The 19,640-nt window shown below is 40.8% G+C and overlaps 1 protein-coding gene across 1 annotated transcript in view; it reads left to right on the plus strand.

Moving 5' to 3' along the window:
• The window catches only part of LOC128616686 (capping protein, Arp2/3 and myosin-I linker protein 3-like), a 59,715-nt gene extending 40,932 nt beyond the window's left edge, over positions 1–18,783 (plus strand). Inside the window, exons 27-40 of the mRNA XM_053639403.1 lie at positions 185–360; positions 810–897; positions 1,472–1,591; positions 2,144–2,210; positions 2,756–2,943; positions 8,764–8,843; positions 11,208–11,396; positions 12,072–12,288; positions 12,496–13,513; positions 13,709–13,827; positions 16,636–16,759; positions 17,363–17,434; positions 17,733–17,992; positions 18,721–18,783. Coding sequence (XP_053495378.1) covers positions 185–360; positions 810–897; positions 1,472–1,591; positions 2,144–2,210; positions 2,756–2,943; positions 8,764–8,843; positions 11,208–11,396; positions 12,072–12,288; positions 12,496–13,513; positions 13,709–13,827; positions 16,636–16,759; positions 17,363–17,434; positions 17,733–17,992; positions 18,721–18,783 — 2,781 coding nt within the window. The remainder of the gene's footprint in view (positions 1–184; positions 361–809; positions 898–1,471; positions 1,592–2,143; positions 2,211–2,755; positions 2,944–8,763; positions 8,844–11,207; positions 11,397–12,071; positions 12,289–12,495; positions 13,514–13,708; positions 13,828–16,635; positions 16,760–17,362; positions 17,435–17,732; positions 17,993–18,720) is intronic.
• The last annotated feature ends 857 nt before the right edge of the window (positions 18,784–19,640 follow it).

Below are 19,640 nucleotides of genomic sequence, written 5' to 3' on the forward strand. Positions count from 1 at the left end.
CTGCGTCACACCACCCGTTGTTTGATTATTTTCCTATAACACCAAAAAAATGACTGATAGAAGGTGAGAAATCCCTCATAAACTTCTTATCTTTTCTGCAATTATCTGTCGCCTCATATTTTTATTATCCGTAGACCCATATTTTCTTATCGGTTAACCGTTTGATTGTTTGCTTGATTGACAGGTGATCGTGGACTCGATGGTGTCTCTGTGCCGTGAGCTGTGTCCGCTCTCCTCCGTGGCGGCAGAGCGACTGAGTCCTCCTTTGTCCTCGGTTTCAGAACGAGTGTCGATCCCTCGTTCGGCTATCCGCACTGCGCTGATGGAGAGAGCAGCGCAAGACATTCATCGGGCGCTAGAGTAAGGGGGATGGGGAATAAAGAGTCGGTGGGGGGGGGGGCGAGTGGGAATGAACGGGTCAAAGGGAAAGGAAGAGAGAGGAGGAGACCTGGTGGTTTGCCAGTAATTCAACTTGTACATTAGTTATTGAATTACATTGAGCTGAATTGAATTTAGAGTGGGAAAGGAAGAGAGCGAGTGAGAGAGAGAGAGAGAGAGAGATGAAATTGGGAAAATTGGATTGGGAAGAAGACTGGAAAGAGGGAACTTATGAATATTGATTTGGACAGCTGTGAAGAGAAGACAGTGAATAGATACTATAGAAAAGCAGGGAAACGATAGAAGTAAGTGAGAATGGAAGACTCTAACAGCACTTTCTGTGTGTATTAATTCAATACAACCCTTCTCTCTCCATTCACTTCCTGTTCCTCTCTCTTTCAACCTTTCTTGCTTATCTCTCTGTCTCGTAGGGAGGTGAAGCTGTCCGTGGTGTCGTATCTCACCAACTCTATCGTGGATCAGATCTTACAGGAGCTCTACTCTACTCACAAAGCTCTGGTAGGATGTCTCTTTCCCTCATACGGTCTCGCTTTTCCAGTCTCTCTCACACCTTTCTTTCGATCGCGATCTTTCCAGTACTGCGTTTAATTCAGGTTGCGTCTGTAGGAGAAATCAGTCGGGTGACGTGTCTTTCACACTTTTTGTGTATCCGAAGGCCTTCGAGGTGCCAAAATTTACACCCATAAAGAAACTGCCTGAGCTGTTTATTATTAGTGTATCTGTCAGTCGCACTGGATTTTTTTTTTGCCTTCAAATGATCTAAATCAAGTTTCTAAGCAAAGGATGTCTGCTAAGAGTTCTACCCTATGAAGTGAGCATCTGTAGTGAACATGAAGCTATTTAGGATTTAGGATCCTGGGTAGAAAGATACAATCCAGCTAAAGAAAACAGCACGGGGAGTGGATGAAGAAAAACTATATAGTTCGAGTCAGGGACCTTTTTTTTTTTAAATGATCATTACTACGTAGGCAGACTACTTAGTGTGTATTATGTAGCTTTGGAATATCTTTGAAGCTGTATTGGCTTAACATGCTGTAGCTTTTCTAACTGTGTGTGTGTGTGTGTGTGTCAGACGCAGCAGGTGTCTCAGGTGAAACAGTGGGATGGCCTGTGTGATGGCAGCACAGGTCGGAGGTCACACAGACACAGAGACTCACTCGAGATCACTGATGAGGAGCTGGGCACGAGTATTGTGAGTGTGTGTGTGTGTGTGTGTGTGTGTGTGTGTGTGTGTGTGTTTATGTATATGTAAAACTCTATTTTCCTGCCAACACAAGCTAAATTTGTTGGTTAAGGCTGATGGATAAATGAAGCTAAGCGTCTACAGTGATGTGGGCGGAGCCACTCAGAAGGCGGGGCCGTGACGGAGCCGAACTGTTTTTTTGTATAATAAAAATATTTGCTGGTGATTTCGATTCTCTGGAAGTGAGCTCTATTCGTGGGTATGCGAAAAGGTCACTGTACCGTACTGTACTGTACTGCACATGCTCAGTTCTTAGCGGGAAGGAGAGGAGCTGATTTGATTGGATATCGCAGTAGCACACTTAACCACACCTCTTAATAATGTATTCATTTAATCCCCACCCTTTTTAGATTCGCGTCATTGTGTGAGTTAAAAGTGTGAGTTGTGTTATGATTGGGAATATACTTTCCATAGTGCTTTGTGTGTGTGTGTGTGTGTGTGTGTGTGTGTGTGTGTGTGTGTGTGTAATAAATGTTTTACATGGTTTATGCACGACTGCAGGACACGATTGCCATTAAGAAGCGCAGTGCCAGGACCAGACGAATCCGACCTGTATCCACTAGACTGAGTGAGTGAATGTGTGTTTGTGTGTGTGTGTGTGTTTCTCTCTCTGTCTCTCTCTCTCAGTCTGTTCTGTATCTCTTTCAATTCCTCTACTCATCTACCAATTTCCCATTTTCCCTCAGGGGTTCCATTAGTAAGAGTGCCCTTTTAGTTTCTGTCTCTCGCGCACTCTCTCAGTCTCTCTCTCTCTCTCTCTCTCTCTCTCTCTCTCTTGCTCTCTCTCTCACTTTCTGTCTTTCTTTCTGTTCTTTCTCTTGCTATCTTTCTCCCCCTCCTTAAATTTTTACGAATATACACTTGCTTTCTTTCTCTCCATACCTCTCTCTCTCATACCTTCTCTCTCTCTCTCTCTCTCTCTCTCTGTCTCTCTGTCTCTCTCTGTTGCTCTCTTACTCTCTCTCTGTCTCTCTCCATTTCTCTCTCACTCTTTCTCTCTGTCTCTCTCTCTCTCTCACGCTCTCACTCTCTCTCTCTCTCTCTCTGTTTCTCTCTCACTCTCTGTTTCTCTCTCACTCTCTCACTCTCTCTCTGCCTTTCTCTCTTTCACAGGTTTGTGTGATGACTCCAGCTCGTCTCCTCCCACCTCAGGTGCTCAACTCTCCTCACCCCTCTCTCGCTCAGCATCATGGGAGGGCTTGTCCGCCCTGCCGACCCAGGGTGCACCTCTGCATCACGTGACACGGGTCAGGCCGAGGCCACCGCGAAGGCACAGAGGAGGCATCCTTTCATCTGACTCGGTGAGAGACGTATCCGGATCCCAAATATCTCCGTGTTTGACAAGGAGTGCAGGATGGGAAAGCCACGAGTTCAGAAAGTCTTTTTTTAGCGCCACTTTCTAATGGACCAAGTGGGAAAATTCTAATGAATATGAATCCTTTCTCCTGTCAAAAGCTAGATTTGTCCTTAGGCTAAACCAGGCACGTCAAATCAATTATGAAGACATTACGCTCTGTATTAAGCTCTGAATTGGCCTGGTGGCGGTCTTCCACGCCTTCATTTCACTTAATCCGAATCTGAATTTGTGTTGAATTCAGCTCTAAATGGATAAGGATAACGGTCAAGGCCCTTTCTAAATAGGAAGAAATGTTATGCAAAGTGCCTTCGAATGACGGCGGCTCATCAACTCCAGTCCTCCGTAATGAATATTCATGATATCTATGTGAATATATTATTCACAGAAAAAAGGCTCAAGTGCAGGGTTGCTCAGACACGGATATATTACTCAATGAATAATGGACCGAAGCAGGAAGTAACCACAACTGTGCAAGGAATGCATTAATAAATGTTCATAAGTCAAACATTCGACTCTCGCTAATGCATCAAAATGTTTTATTCATTAAATTTAGCGTGGCCTTGCAATTGATAATAGAAAGCATCCAGTACACCAGACACATTAGATATTAAAAGAGCCTCCAGCTATGATTACAGTGTGTGTGTGTGTGTGTGTGTGTGTGTGTGTGTGTGTGTGTGTGTGTGTGTGCGGGAGAGAGATCTCTTATACAGTAAGTTAGTTTTCTGAAACAAATGCCTGTTTTTAAGGGAATTTTATACACCAGTCATGACGATAATGTGGTCTACTCCTGGCGCTTTTTCTTTCCAAGGTGCTTTCAGCAAAATCAATGAACTGCAATGGTTGGTAAGAGTGGTAAATGACATTTCTGCAATGCGTGCATTCTGGTCTTGCCTTGTGTCTTGTTCTTTCTTTTCAGAGCAGACCACACTGTCAGCCTGAAGAAAAAAAACAACACCATGACCGACGAATATGTTTTTGTTTTTTTTAAAGATGCCACTTATTACTAGAAATGCCACTTGAATTTGCCTCATACGTCTAGTCAAACAGCACACTCTAAACACTGACCAAATGATGTAGATAAGAATCAACTACCTGGACTTTCTAGTCAAAAGTTTGGAACATGGAAAGCAACACAAAAAGAATTCATACCAGGTGACCATGGAAATTGTTGGCTTTTTTGACATCTTTGGACAAGCAAACATTCGATCATCTTTGAAACAGTGCGTATTAATAAAGTTGAGACAGACTTGAAAAAAATCAGAAGGAAAATGAGCTTTTTCAATCATTTAATTAACAGAAATATCAATAGATGTGATATTCGTCTGTGGAAAAAGTAAGTACAGTCTTGCCCTCAGAAGCTAGCACTGCCCCCCTTTAGCAGAAATAACTTCTTGTAGGCGTTTTGCATGATCGTCCCCCAGGCTTGCAGGAATTTTTGACCACTCTTTCATGCAATATTTATTCAGTTGCAAAATGTTTGAGGGTTTTCTTGAATGTACTGCTTGTATCAAATCCCCCCACAACATTTCAATGGGATTGAAATCCGAGCTTTGACTAGGCCATTAATTCCATAACCCTCCATTTCTTCTTTTTGAGCCATTCCTTGGTGGATTTGCTAGTGTGCTTAGGATCATTATCCTATTGAAAGGTCCCCTTTCGGTTCAACTTCAACATTCAGACAGATGGCCTCACATTATCTTCAAGCACTCTTTGATATGATGCACAATTCATAGTTGAGTCAATGAATGCAAGCTGTCCAGTCCCTGAGGCAGTGGAGCAACCCCAAACCATAACATTTCCACCACCGTGCTTCACAGTTGGTATGAGGTACTTCTCCTGAAAAGCTGTCTTTGGTCTGCGCCAAACATGTCTGCTGTTACTGTGGCCAAACAACTCTATCTTTGATTCGTCTGTCCAGAGGACATTATTCCAAAAGGCCTGGTCTTTGCCTGTATGCTCCATGGCAAACTGTAGTCTTGCAAAGACTTTTTCCTGACACGCCTCCCATGCAGGTCAAATTTGTGGAATCTCTTTCTGATTGTAGAAGCATGTACTTTGGCACAATCAGTTGCAAGACGTAGTAGCAGGTCCTGTGATGCAATTTTGGGCTTCATGGAGACTTCTTTGTGCATCAGGCTGTCTGCTCTTGAGCTGAATTTGCTGGGACGGCCAGTCCTGGACAAATTGCCAGTCGTTTGAAATCTGAGCCATTTGTAGATTATTGTCCTTACAGTGGAATGATGTATTTCAAATAATTTGGGGATCCCTTACCAGATTCATAGGCCTCCACAACCTTTTTTTCTGAAGGCCTTACAGAACTCTTTAGATCTTGACATGATGACACCACACACACCTCCTACTGGAAAAAAGGTGTAACCTCACAGTTACAATCTCATTTAGTGTCAAATAACCTTTCTGACCCGTTTAAGTCTGGCTTTCGAAAGTTTCAAAGCACTGAAACAGCTCTCCTGTGGGTCGTAAATGACCTCCTCCTCCTCTCTGTTGACTCTAAGGGTCTCAGTACTCTAATACTGTTTGACCCAAGTGCCGCGTTTGACACTATCTGGCACAAAACACTCCTTTCTTGTCTCACAGACATGGGTATCACTGGCGATGCACGAGCTTGGTTTCTATCATATCTAACACGTGGTAAATATCTGTTTCTGTTAAAGGATTTAAAGCCCCCACTGGCCCCATCATCCGAGGCATTCCCCAGGGCTCCGTTCTTGGCTCTCTCCTTTTCATAATTTATATGCTTCCCTCTGTCATGTCATTTGTCGTCACAATCTCCAATACCACTGCTATGCTGACGACACACAGATCTATACAACCGCCCGGTCTGACATATCCATCTCAACCAGTGCACTAACAGCCTGTATTCATGAAATAAAACAGTGGCTTATATATTATATATTAAATAAAACTTCAATGCTCAGAAAACTGAAATAATGATTTTTGACTCACATGCTCGCAGACACAATGTTGAAATAAGCCTGGAAATTGATGTCTTCCTCACAAAACCCACTGAAAAAAAAAAATCTTGGAAGTACTTTTGACTTTCGAAGCACACATCAAATCTGTCAGCAAAACTGCCTTTTTTCACCTCAGACTAATTGCCAGATTGCATCCCATTCTTAACATGAAGGACACTGAGTCACTGGATCATACACTCAGATCATCACAACCTGATTACTGCAATTGTCTGTTTTTTGGCCTCCCAGCCAAGTTGATTACCAAATTACAATACATTCAAAACTCTGCAGCACGCGTTATTACCCATACAAAACGCTTCGACCGTATTACTCCCAATTTGGCTGTTTTGCATTGGTTGCATGTCTCCTGTTGTATTAAATTCAAACTTCTGCTCCTCACCTTCAAAGCCTTAAATAGTCTAGCACCCCAATACCATTGTGACTTACTGCACATGTACACACTAACATGCTCCTTTCGCTCATCAAACCTAGGACTTCTCTGTGTCCCTGAATTCCATCTCTCCACTGCTGGTGGGAGATCCTTCAGCATAGCTGCCCCTAAGTTATGGAAGTCACTCCCCCAAAATCTCTGGAACATATCCTCTATTTCCTTGTTTAAATCACAGTTAAAATCCTTTCTTTTCCCCCAACACTACCTCTCTACGTCTGATGCCTGACTTTTTATTTTATAAAGCGTCCTTGAGCTACGGAAAGGTGCTATATAAATAAAACTTACTATTATTATTATTACATCAATAGCAAAGGGCACACCAGACACTAGATATGAGAGGGGTATAAATGAGACAGGTTCCACCTGCACTCCCTAAGCAGGTTCTAATCACTAGCACCCAATCATGAACACCTGATTCTAATTTTATGGATTTGAAGGTGTGATAAATGCAGGGGTGGACTTACTTTTTCCAGGTGACTGATCTGTTTTTTTGTTAATTTAAATTCTTAATTAATTTAAATATTTCATCGGGGGCAGTGGTGGCTTGACGGTTAAGACTCTCTGGGTTACTGATCGAAAGGTCGGGGGGTCAAGCCACAGCACTGCCAAGTTGCCACCGTTGAGCCCTTAACCCTCTCTGCTCCAGGGACGCCGTATCATGGCTGACCCTGCGCTCTGATCCCAACCCCAAAATATGCGAAGAACAAAGAATTTCACTGTGCTGTAATGTATGTGTGACCAATAAAGGCTCATTATTGACATTCCTTTAAAGAGTGGAGCAAAAATAAAAAATAAAATACTCCCCAAACAAAGAACTACTTAAAGAAACAAAATTATTAGTTTCCTTCCTTCCAGCTCAGCCAAACTACAAGGTTCTATCACCTGACCTTGGTTTGGACAGTAACATCAGCTTTCAGCTACCACAATTTGATCTGTATTCATATAGTAGTACATGTAAGCAAAAATGAATACATTGTTTTGGGATTTAAGAGAATTGAATACAAATACAGATGCGAAAAAATAGGTGTAGTATTCGTCATTGTTTTTGTTTGTTTGTTTGTTTTTTTAGAAAGTTTTCCAGGTTCCTTGACTGAGATCCTGCCAGATGAGCCAAAAATAAGTAGCGAAAGCATGAGGATTTAAGCTAATATGGCTCTTTAAAGAAGATCTTCCAGAAACTCCTGGGGAGGGTTGCCAGGTTTTAAGAAACATCCTCCCCAGTCACACCTCAAAAACCACACAAAAGACCTGAAACTAGCCCAAAATGTACTGAAATAGGTCTTTTTTTTCTTCTGTTGTTCTTTTTTTTCCGGCCTGTCTTTGGGAAACAAGTTAACAGTGCTGCACCTTGTGAAACATAGTTAGCTTGCGTATTCAGTCACATTAGACAGAAGATTTCCAGAAAGTTCTACACAGTGAGGGCGTTTGATTCAGGAGTTGAATACAGTTCCAATCTGGTAGGGTTAACCAAAAAATAAACCAGCAACAACAAAAAATAAACCTTCCAAACAAACTTCTAACACAGACCACGCCCACTTCAAAACACATACAGATATACGCAATGCCATTGCGCTACACCTCTATCATATAGGATGTCGAAGAATCCAGGAAAAATGGTGATCTCAGCAATTTCATATCTGGATAAGCTATTTAAATAAGCTAATGCTGGTATTTGTATACTATAATATTGCACTGAATAATTCATGTGTCATATACAGGAATCCTGTGTTTGATCTTCGGTCCTCTTTTTTTCTGTGTTGGTTTCTGGTTTTTATCCAGTGTCAGCTCAGCTTCCATTAGCCTTCATTACGTTGTGGTACTCCAGAAAACACTGCAGTTAGTCTTATTATTACACTTTTCAAATATCAGCATGTTCATGTTCTGTTCACCATCATGGCACAAGATGTCACATCAACCCACTTACTTGAATTTCATCAAAATGTAGACTAGCCAATGTGGCTTTATTTTTATTATTAGAAGTATAAATAATATGAATGGAAATATAGACACATAAACCTTCTTCCCAGGCTTGGCACCTGCTTTCTGATAGCAGATATTCACAGGCTACAGGTGGGAGAGGTGTAAAGGGACATGAAGGGAATGTGACTAAAACACCTTTTAGTTTTAGATTTACATGGAGCAGTCATTTTCATTTTTAGCAATGTTTACATTCAATACAACTTTATTTAGATGCAAATGTGCAGAAAATTTGCAGTTTTGTGACTTATTTAATGCTGTTATAAGTAATTATAATTGCATATTATACAGCTTAATCTTGACATCTCCTCTTCTCTCTCTCTCTCTCTCTCTCTCTCTCTCTCTCTCTCTTTCTCTCGTTCAGCACTGTACTGAAAATGGATCTGTCACTCCATTGGATGATGGACTGCCTGATTTTTACAGCAAGCGAGTTCTACCCGATAGGTACAGCTGCCCGCCCCAAACAACCCCCCCCGCCCAACACATACACTTTACTAGCCAGACAGATGAGTCTCTAGAGGAACACCGTAGATGCTTTTACTGTAATTACATTTCCCCCCCGTTAAACACATTTCTAATGAATCTGCTCTAAATTTGCCCTCCTGTGCTGGTGCACGCTGTTGCCTAGCGACCTGCCAGGCTCTCTGAGTATTCATTTAGTTTCCAGGCAACGGCTGCATGGAATCATGGGGGTTTCTGTGGGCCGACGAGAACGCGCCATACCAGATAAATAATGTAGCCGGTCTAAACATTCGGATCATAAATAGCGATGATGTTAAACTTTTAAATATTAAAACTTTACCTTGTAAGATACATTAGTCATAACACTGGTATAGCATTGGTATCTTACAAGGTTTGGATTTGTTTACAAGAAGTGTCCTGGGTGTAAATGGCACAGTTTTAAAAAATAAATACCTATCATTTGTGGACATTTCAGTATCTGGGATTCCAGTATTTAAATGATTGTGCACTTGACCAGATTTCTTTTGATTATGCCATCTTCTTGCTCCTTTTTTAGAATATTCACATAACAGTATTTATTTGCTTTTGCCAACATTTTATATATATATATATATATATATATATATATATATATATATAATGTTTTAATATGCTTTAATATATAAAACATATGTGTCTGTGTGTGTGTATGTGTATATATACACACACAAACACATACATATATACGTACATACATACATACATACGTACATATATATATATATATATATATATATATATATATATATATATATATATATATATAGATGGAAGGCTGATTGCCTTGAATGGGTGTGTGAGTGTGTATGTGAGTGTGCCCTGCGATGGTTTGGCACCCTGTCCACGGTGTACCCCGCCTTGTGCCCGATGCTCCCTGGAATAGGCTCCAAGTTCCCCGTGACCCTGAATAAGCGGTATAGATGATGGATGTATGGATGGATATATTAATGGAATTATAATGACAATGATATACAGTATTGTTCAAACAAAATCCTTAGACACCCTTTTTTCTTTTTTTACATACAAATTTTGTCTTAGGGGTTTTTAGGCATGCACGTAGAAAAGAGCAAATATTATCTTTCATTTTCCAATATACTACAGGTAATGGAAACATGTGTTTGCCTTAAAGAAATAATATAATGTATATTAAGGAGCACTGTTCAGATAAAACCAAAATGGAAGCTGGTTAGAAGCTGCATAACCTCATTTGGTTTAGTTAATAACTGTCAATGTTTATATAGAAATGTGTCACGAATGTTTCGTTTTGAGTTCACTACATGTATCTTTGTTTTGGTACTGTCTCCACCCCTGTTCTGTCATTGGTGTGTTTCCTGATTGTGTCCAGGTGTTCTGTGTTAAGCCCTTGATTACTTTGTCTGTACATACCCTGTTGTGTTTTAGTCTCATTGCAAAGTCTGAGCCTTAAGCTGCGATCACGCAATGTTGTAATTTCCAACTTGTAAAAAGCGTTCACGTCCGAGTAGAACTCGTAATTACAACTTGTAAACTAGGAATATTCTGAGCGCTCCGACTTATACCACCTGTCCGCTGCAACGTCATGCGTAAACAGTCAAAATGGCGGTGGTTTTAGCAGTAAAATGTAGTTAAGTAGTTATGTCATAATATTTCTATATAATTCATGTAATCGACTATTACAAATGTCTTAATAATGCAAGATTAATGTGCAATGCACTTTAATGTAGCTAGCACAGAGCTGGATAGCCATCTAATGTCTAATGCCCCATTAAATACCAAGGCCCTTAACCCTCAACTTCTCAGTTGTATAAATGAAATAAATGTAAGTCTCTCTGGATAAGAGCGTCTACCGAATGCAGTAAATAAGGCATTTGCATAACGACTGTTACTTGTTATATTGTGGTTTTGTCTATTGATTACTCAAATGTGGCTGTCTTTAAATCTGATGGTATGTTCTTTATTGTGTTTATCAGTATGTCTAGACAGTTGTCAAAAACATCATCTCAAATGGATTCATTTTGGCATTAATAGTGTTGCCATCGAAACATGTAATTTTGAGGTCGAGGACGTGAACAGCTCCGAGTAGAATGTCTGGGTTTTCAACTGCTAATTACGATAATTCCGACATGGCGTGAACGCAGCGTTAGTTTCTCGTGGTCCATGATTAAGTGTTGTTTATTGGTCTGAACCAGGAAGCGTCTATTTCAATTCCGTTTGCAAGTTAGAAAATGAGAACGATTGATGTCCAAAACATTTAATTTATTATTCTTTATTTATCTACTCTTCTTGCTCTTTCTCATCCTCTTCTCTTTTTCTGTCTCTTGTTCTCAGTCAGTTATCCTCTCTTCACAAGGCCCACTCCCTCCGGCGAAAGAAGAGACGCAACATGCTGGCTATCTTCGGTTTCCGTAGGAACCGGAATTCCACGCTGTCCAATCAGGAGTCGGATTCAGTGGGTGTCGTCTGTAGCGAGGATTGTCGGACCGTTGCCACGGCTCCCACTGGGTCAGTCGGCAGTTAGTAATCTAGCAGCTTTGCAGGGGGATAATTTGCTTTAAAGTCCTCATGACCCGTAAAAACACTCAAAATAAAAGCGCAATTTTCAGCTACGTCTTTTTTTTTTAAGGCCAAAAGGTCATAATGTGTTGGAAAAAACATAGGCACATTTGAGAAATTTGTGTAAAGTAGAGATTTTCCCTTGACACAGTACAGTGAAAGACAAAATGGAAGGGAACATTTGTAACTGATGATGATGATTGTCAAGGCGTGTTCCTTGGGAAATACTTAAGTCTTTCATTGTACTCAAGTCTTCACCTTGGGACCGTGACCTCACATGGGTAATCAATAAAACCTACCCGTTGAGTCACGCTCATCCTCACCAACATGAGTGACCAAGCTATCCTAGTGGTCCGCCATTTACATAACTTTTCCGGTCTACTACCTTACATTCGAGACCGTTCTTCCAGGGTGGTTTCTTTCTGGGTGCCTTCAAGGCTCTACGTGGAGTGACTTCAATGTTAGTAGATAGTCTGTGCGTATATGTACCACATATATACTTAGAAAATACTCAGAAGGGGATTTCATCACATGCATGCAATTATCAGAAGCACAGTTAGTTAAAGTGGATTGGAGTTTTCAGTCTGTTGATGATAAATTCTCTTTTTTTTTTTTTCTTTAATCTGACCTTACATTTTTTCTCACCTTATCCAGGAATGCCCTTGAGAATATCTACACTCTTCTCCAGCCCCCCCGGATACCTGGTAGAGGTGGCTGCCCAGGTGAAGCTGATGGGAATGTAGAGGACCAGAAAATGGATGAGCAGAGAGTAGGGATGATGGAGATACGCTCTGTCCAGGGAATGCCGCTCTCTACATTCAGGACAAACAAACACCCCTTTTACGCTGGCAAAATGGTACGGTCCATGTTCACTGTTAACACGCTGAAGAAGATGGTTGTCAAGTTGTGAAGCTTTTATAGTTGTTATATGAAGCTTGTAAAATGAGCAAAAACAACTGTGATGTTAATTACCTTAGTGACTGCTGAGTCATTTTCTTAACATCTGTTAGTGGAATCAGGTGCTAATCCTAATCAGGTGCTAATCCCTCTTTTGTGATTACAGAAATCTGAGACGGAACCTGACCATGACCCATCCTCAGGAACAGCTGACCGAGAGATCGACAGACAGACATTACGGCCAGGAGAGAAACAGATGAGCTGGGAGACAGACAGGCAAAGGCAACTCGACAGAGAGCTTGAGTGGCAAAATCTCAGGAAATCTGAGAGTGAGACAGACGGGCAAACTCTGAGACACATAAGCAGAGAATTGGAAAGACAAGCGTCAAGACAGACAGACAAAACCTCAGAGAAAGAAGCAGACAGGCAGACCCTGAGGAAGACAGAAAAGGAGTTAGACAGACCAACGTCAAGGCAGATAGATAAGCCCGTTGAGAGAGAGTTAGACAAACACACTTTGAGACAGATCGACAGGGAGCTGGACAGGCAGACACTGTGGAAGGCAGAGAGAGAGTTAGACAGACAGGCTCTGAGACAGATAGACCGAGAGTTAGACAGGCAAAATCTATGGAGGGCAGACAGGCATTCAGAGAGGGAGTTGGACAGACACACGCTGAGGCAGATCGACAGGCAGGCCGAGGCTCAACAGAAACAGTGGTTAGAGACACGAAAAGGTTCAGAGAGGAAGTGGGCGGAGTCAAAACAGCCAACGGACGCACAGTGGACAGACCTAAGGCAGGTGGACAGGCAGTCTGAGAGGCAGTGGATGGACAGACAGATAGACAGACATGCACCCGGGCAGCACAGGATGCCGTCCCCCATCGCTGAGAAGGAAATCTGCATAGATGCAGATAAGCAAATGTACTGTGAAGCATCTATAATCACCGACACACACTCTGATTCAGGCTCCTGGGAGCAGCCGATGGAAAGAAGCCCACCTTCAGATCCACAAATGGAACACCGGATTGAGCCATATCCATCAGACGAGAGATGTAGGGGGGTAGGCACCAGAGGGACATCAGTGGGGCGTCTCATACTGTGCCCATCCAAACCGGAGCCACCTCCGCAGAGCAGCAAGCCCAGTTTAGCCAAACTCAGACAGAGACCTCTGCAGGAGAGCTCAGGTACTGCAGCATCTCTTAAACATCTAAAATAGATAAAAGCCTTGAAAACATTATTTAATTATTCTATCCTGTTTGACTTCCCAAACGAAACATTGAATGTCAAGAAATGCACATTTTTATTACATTTTAATCAATTGGGAGTGTGTTTTTTTTTGTTTTTATTTTTTTATAACATTTTTTAAAAATGTGTTTTAGGTACTGAGGATGAATTTGGAGAGAGCAATAGTAGCTTCCGAGTGGAAAGGAAAGACAAAGATGGAGGGATGGAGCGAGTAAGAGAAACAGATACACACCATCCTCCAATCCCAGCAAAGGTATGCGGGTATCTGTGGGTGCACATACTTGGATTGTTCACTGCTAGCAGTTTATTGATAAGGGTTCCAGATATACAGTAGTACTTCAAAGTTTGTGAACCCTTTAAAATTTTCTACATTTCTGCGTAAATATGACTTAAAACTTTGCCATATTTTCACACAAGTTCTAAAAGTATACAAAGAGAACACAATTAAACAAAATGACAAAAAAAACATTATACTTGGCCATTTATTTCTTGAGGAAAATGATCAAATATTACATATTTATGAGTGGCAAAAGTGTGTGAACTTCTAGTGTAAGCAGTTCATTTGACGTCAGGTGTTTTCAATCAATGGGATGATAATCAGGTGAGTGAGTACCCTGTTTTATTTAAAGAACAGGGATTTATCAGATTCGGATCTTTACAACACCTGTTTGTGGAAGTGTATCATGGCCCCAACGCAGGAGATTTCTGAGGACCTCAGAAAAAGAGTTGTTGATGCTCATCAGACTGGAAAAGTTAGGTAAAGGAGTAAGGAGGTAGGGTAATTTTTAAGCAACTAAAGGCCTTTCTCACACTGGCTAATGTTAATGTTAATGAATCCACCATCAGAAGAACACGGAACAGCAATGGTGTACAGTACATGGCAGGGTTGCAAGGAGAAAGCCACTGCTCTCCAAAAAGAACATTGCTGCTCATTTACAGTTTCTAAAAATCACATGGACAAGCCAGAAGGCTATTGGAAAATGTTTTGTGGATAAATGATACCAAAATAGAAGCAATATTATGTTTAGAGAAAGAAAAACACTGCATTCCAGCATAACCTTATCCCATTTGTGAAACATGGTGGTGGTAGTGTCATGGTTTGGGCCTGTTTTACTGCATCTAGGCCAGGAAGACTTGCCATCATTGATGAAACAATGAATTCTGAATTATTCCACCGAATTTTAAAGGAACACAGCACAGCACACACAACACATAAGGTCATTCTAACAACAAATGGTTAAAGAAGTATGAAGTTAATGTTTTGGAATGGCCAAGTCAAAGTCCTGACCTTAATCCAATGGAAATGTTGTGGAAGGACCTGAAGCAAGCAGTTCATGTGAGGAAACCCACCAACATCGCAGAGTTGAAGATGTGCAGGACTCATCAACAGTTACTGTAAACATTTATCTGCAGTTATTGCTGCACAAGGGGGTCACACCAGATACTGAAAGCAAAGGTTCACTTACTTTTGCCTCTCACAGGTGTGTAATATTGGATCATTTTCCTCAATAAATAAATGACCAAGTATAATATTTTTGTCTCATTTCTTTAATTGATTATTATTAATTATGTTGTTGAAAATTCTACAAACTTTCAAACATGACTGCATATAAAAGAGCTGACATGCTGGTTTATAAAGCATTTGAGACTCTGGCAAGTGTAAGTTGTATCTCCAATACTGTGGTACAATGACTACTGGCTGGTAAGGAAATAATACTTGCAGCAAAAGATGCAAGAGCACAGAGATCTTACAGACACCATTTCAAGCTTTCAAGGCCAGATTGACAGGATATTAGTGTAAACATGGTACACGAGGTGCCACTGGTACCTGGACAACAAGTCATTGGTCCACAGGGTCAGGAGCCATTAATTGATCACCTCCTTCTGTCTAAGACAAGAGCAAAACACATGCCACTCTAGGTACTCTAGGTCTGCTCTAAAAACATTGTTCTGTTCAATAACAAAGATCGCAACAGTGGATTTACAGGAGCTATGCAGGATATAGCGGGGACCACATTCATCACGCCATCACAGCGCCCCAGAAGACAAAGATTGTTTTCATGCCAGAACATTGTAAGTCACTGTGGCACAGCAGAACACACGCCATGGAATTATGGGTATTAGCCTTGTGAGTGACCCCATCATACTGGGCTATTTGCATGGGAGTGCATAGTCCAAACTCTTCTTAAACGTGTGCCAGGTTTCCAACTGTCTCTTTGGTGATCCCACAGTAGGATTTGGATTTGGAGCAGTTGGAGCACCGTATGAATCAGTGGAAGATGCAGGAAATAAATTTCACGGAAGATAGGCTTATTACTTGCCATTTCTATGGGACCAAAGTTCAAACGTGTTGTGCTGTGCTCAAACTCAGCACTCCTACCAAAGATAATGAGAGCACATATATATTATAGCAATAAACTTTTGGACCTAGCTGCCCTTGTAGATGAGAGTGTGCCCAGGCCAGCCTTATGTTAAGTCAGAGCTCCCAGGCACTTTGTACACCGACCAGCTGTTTGTGTGCTTTGGGGAAGACCATCTGCTCTAAAGGAAGTGGTTGTGCTCGGACAGTTGCACAAAGGTCAAGATGTACCTTCTTCTATTAAATGCTGTTTGACCGGTGATATGGGTACATCCTAGAAGGTTATAAGAGGAATGTCACTTGTGGATCTTATGTAGTAGTGACATGGAGTTCATGGTCTACCTTTGACAGAGTTTACAGTTTGAATGTTGTCATACCAACCCATGTGCTCTATGGTAAATTTGAGTGATCTTCACCCTCAATAAAGTACAGCATCAAGACTATTAAGACCAACTCTTATCCTCAATAGAGTACGGTACATTATAGACCGCGAGGACACTATAGTTTTGCCCATAGACTTAATCACATGTTTTGTGATTAAGTCTATGGGCACTAAACACTGTGCTACCAGATTTAACTTCCTGTTTGGAGACACGCAGCACACGTATTATCATCTAACATCTGACATAGTGAGGGCAGTTTGGAGGTGTATAAAATGCTATGTCAATTGATTCTGTTGCCATTTTCTCTACCGACTCATAGCCAAAGACTGCTCCATATGTGCTCTCACCCACCGAATCAGCCAGCGATAGGAAGATCCTTCCAGCTACACCTCCAGCCCCGACAAAACCCACCCTAGGGCTGACTGAACGTTCCCATACTCAAGGTCTGCCTTTATTTTTATTGATTAGTATCATGTTTAACCTTGATTATAATTGTATTTTAATCTTTAATGCTGTTTGTGATGAATGAATTTGTGAAGAATGCTACTATTGTTCTAATAAGTCCAAACATCACACCAAAATATTTTCTATGTATGTGTAATCTAATGTTCTTTAGAACTGGGGTAACTGATCAGCACACTGGTCTAACAGATTTATCTGGAGTAGCATGCAGTTCATTACACATTTATTACGTATTAGTACTTATACTTTTTTCCCCACATCCATCCATTCCTCATTTTTATTTCACTTGACACACACACACAGTAGTGAGTTTCATGTAAGTCAATACAACACTCACTGCTCACTGCTAACATGGAAATATTTTGAAAAGCCATCGAACCAGAGATATGTTCTATGTTCCTGAGTTCTTTCATTACTCCCAGTTGAAGTTATCCTGGGTAATAAGTAGTTCAGCACCATATCTATATAAATACTTGATGATGGTTAGGTATATTGATAAATCGGTTTGTAACTGAAGCTTATTACATTAGTTATTAAATATTAGTTGTAATTGGTAGTTCTGTGTGTACATGCATGGCGAGCAGGTGAGGAGTGTGTGAGACCGCAGGCTCCAGTCAAACCACAGAGGAACAGAAAAGCTCTGTCCTGTGACACAGGTATGTTCTTTGGTTGTGTATATATATATATATACACACACACACACATATTAATTTGGTGGCATGGCTCATTATATGTTTCACGATCTATGTTTGTGTGGTGTATTGGATTTTTGTTGTTGTTGGGTTTTTTTGTCATTCTTGCTGATATTGCTGTCATCATTAGGCTTTGTATGTGAAAGTGTGTACTTGTGCATAAATTCAGTGTGTGTGTGGTCAGTTGTGACTCATGTCGGTGTGTAAGGTCACATGTGTAAAGTGTCCTGACGTTGTCCTTGTGCGGTGTTTGTTGCTACAGGCACAGACAGGGACAGCCCTAATAACCTGGAGAAGCCCCCAATCCCTCGCAACCCCCCTGTGAAAAAACCTAGAGCCCCCCAGAACAGAAACCAATCCCTGGACCATCCTGGTACTGTGTGTGTGTGTGTGTGTGTGTGTGTTTGTGTGTTTCAGATCACGTCACATAAATGCTGTCAACTTTATCTCTCTCTTACTTTCTCTCTCTCACACGTACATACACACACACACACATATACACACAAATGCACATATGCTCTCGCAAAAACTTTTTTTTTATAAATTGCTTCTGATAAAATTCAGATAAAATTTTCAAAATTACAGCAAACGTTTAGCAGATTTGGGCCAAGATGCATCATGTGACATGATGACCCCCCCCCCCCCCCCCCACACACACACTTTTTTTTTTAAAGCCCCAGCAAAATTTATGGCTGTGACAATAAAAAAAAAACTCAGAGAAATCCTGTATGGTAAAATTTATGTCTGGAATCTGTATATTTCTGTAAAATCACTATTCAAATAAAACTGAATTGAATTGAACTGAATTAATTGCGTCCAGGTACAAACAGCCAATAGTCAGGTGAGTTGGAGCGTGACATAGAGTGTGTGTCCTGGGATGTATAGTCTGTTGCAGCAGTGTTTGTAAGCCATGGTGCATTCTGGGAACTCGACATGACAGTCCTCTCTTAATGAGAGGGTTTTTTCTAAAAACAAACCAACAAACAAACTCAAATCTCAAATTTTTTAATTCGTCCTTTTGTGAACCCTGAAGGGTTGGATCCAAAATGTAGATAATCCAAAAGTAAACTATTGTTTAGGCTTGTTACTGATAACAGGATTACTTCCCATCGTGGCCTCTTGTATTTGTGGTTAAAATATTCTGGAAGTACTGATTCCTCTCATTGCTCTTTTTCTTTTTCCCCTTCATTTCCTTCTCCCCTAATTTTTACTCTCACTTCATCCCTCTCGTCATCTTTCTCTCTGTACAGATAGTGTTGGAGTGTTGCCTGGTAACAGTGAGCCCTTGTGACCACTTACCCACCGATGGCTGACCGGGAGGTTGTCATGACAACAGGTGGATGATGACGACGACGACGACGATGATGATGATTGTGACCAAAAAAAAAAAACATTTTAATAGATAAATAAATAAAAGGTGATCAGAGATCAGAACTGTGAGAGTAACCCCAAAAAAAGAATGTAGGAAAGGCTGGTGATAGCATTTATGTAAAGCAGTGGTTCTCAAACGAGGGGCTGTGGCCCCCTGGGGGGCCACCAGATGGTGCCAGGGGGGCCGTGTAGAAATTCTAGAACATAATTTTTTAAAAATTAATTTTACCTGTATGTAAGTTGGGATTGTGAACCTTTAGACTATGATGTACATAAAAATGAGAAATATTAATGAATGAAATCAGTTATACACAGCACACTAAGACACACATCAAAACAAAGACATATGGTGATATACTAGTGTACAGTGCTGTTAGCCACACGCTGATAAAACCTAAAACTATTTTAAATCGATACGTTTTTAGATAGAGGACGTAGTCTCTTATCTGAGAACGTTAATACAGAAAAGCCTAGTGTGAAAAAAGCTAAACTGCGAAAATTTGACAAAGGGATGCACCCTACACAAAGGGGGCCTTATGATGAAAAAGTTTGAGAACCACTGATGTAAAGCGATATGCACTTGAGTTGATGTGTGTACTTGCAGTTTATTGTTTGTTTGTTTTTTGTTTTTTTTTTACATGCATCACTATCTTTGTCACATTGAACTTGTCTGACATAAAAAATGTAAACAATTTTCAGTAATTACATGATGACTAAAATGCTTGCAACTCAAATGCTAGCTTACTATTGCTAGGGGGCCAAGCACCAAAAATAATTTATTTATTTATTTATTTATTAT

This window comes from Ictalurus furcatus, chromosome 2, assembly GCF_023375685.1.
Source record: "Ictalurus furcatus strain D&B chromosome 2, Billie_1.0, whole genome shotgun sequence".
Classification (NCBI taxonomy): Eukaryota; Metazoa; Chordata; class Actinopteri; order Siluriformes; family Ictaluridae; genus Ictalurus; species Ictalurus furcatus.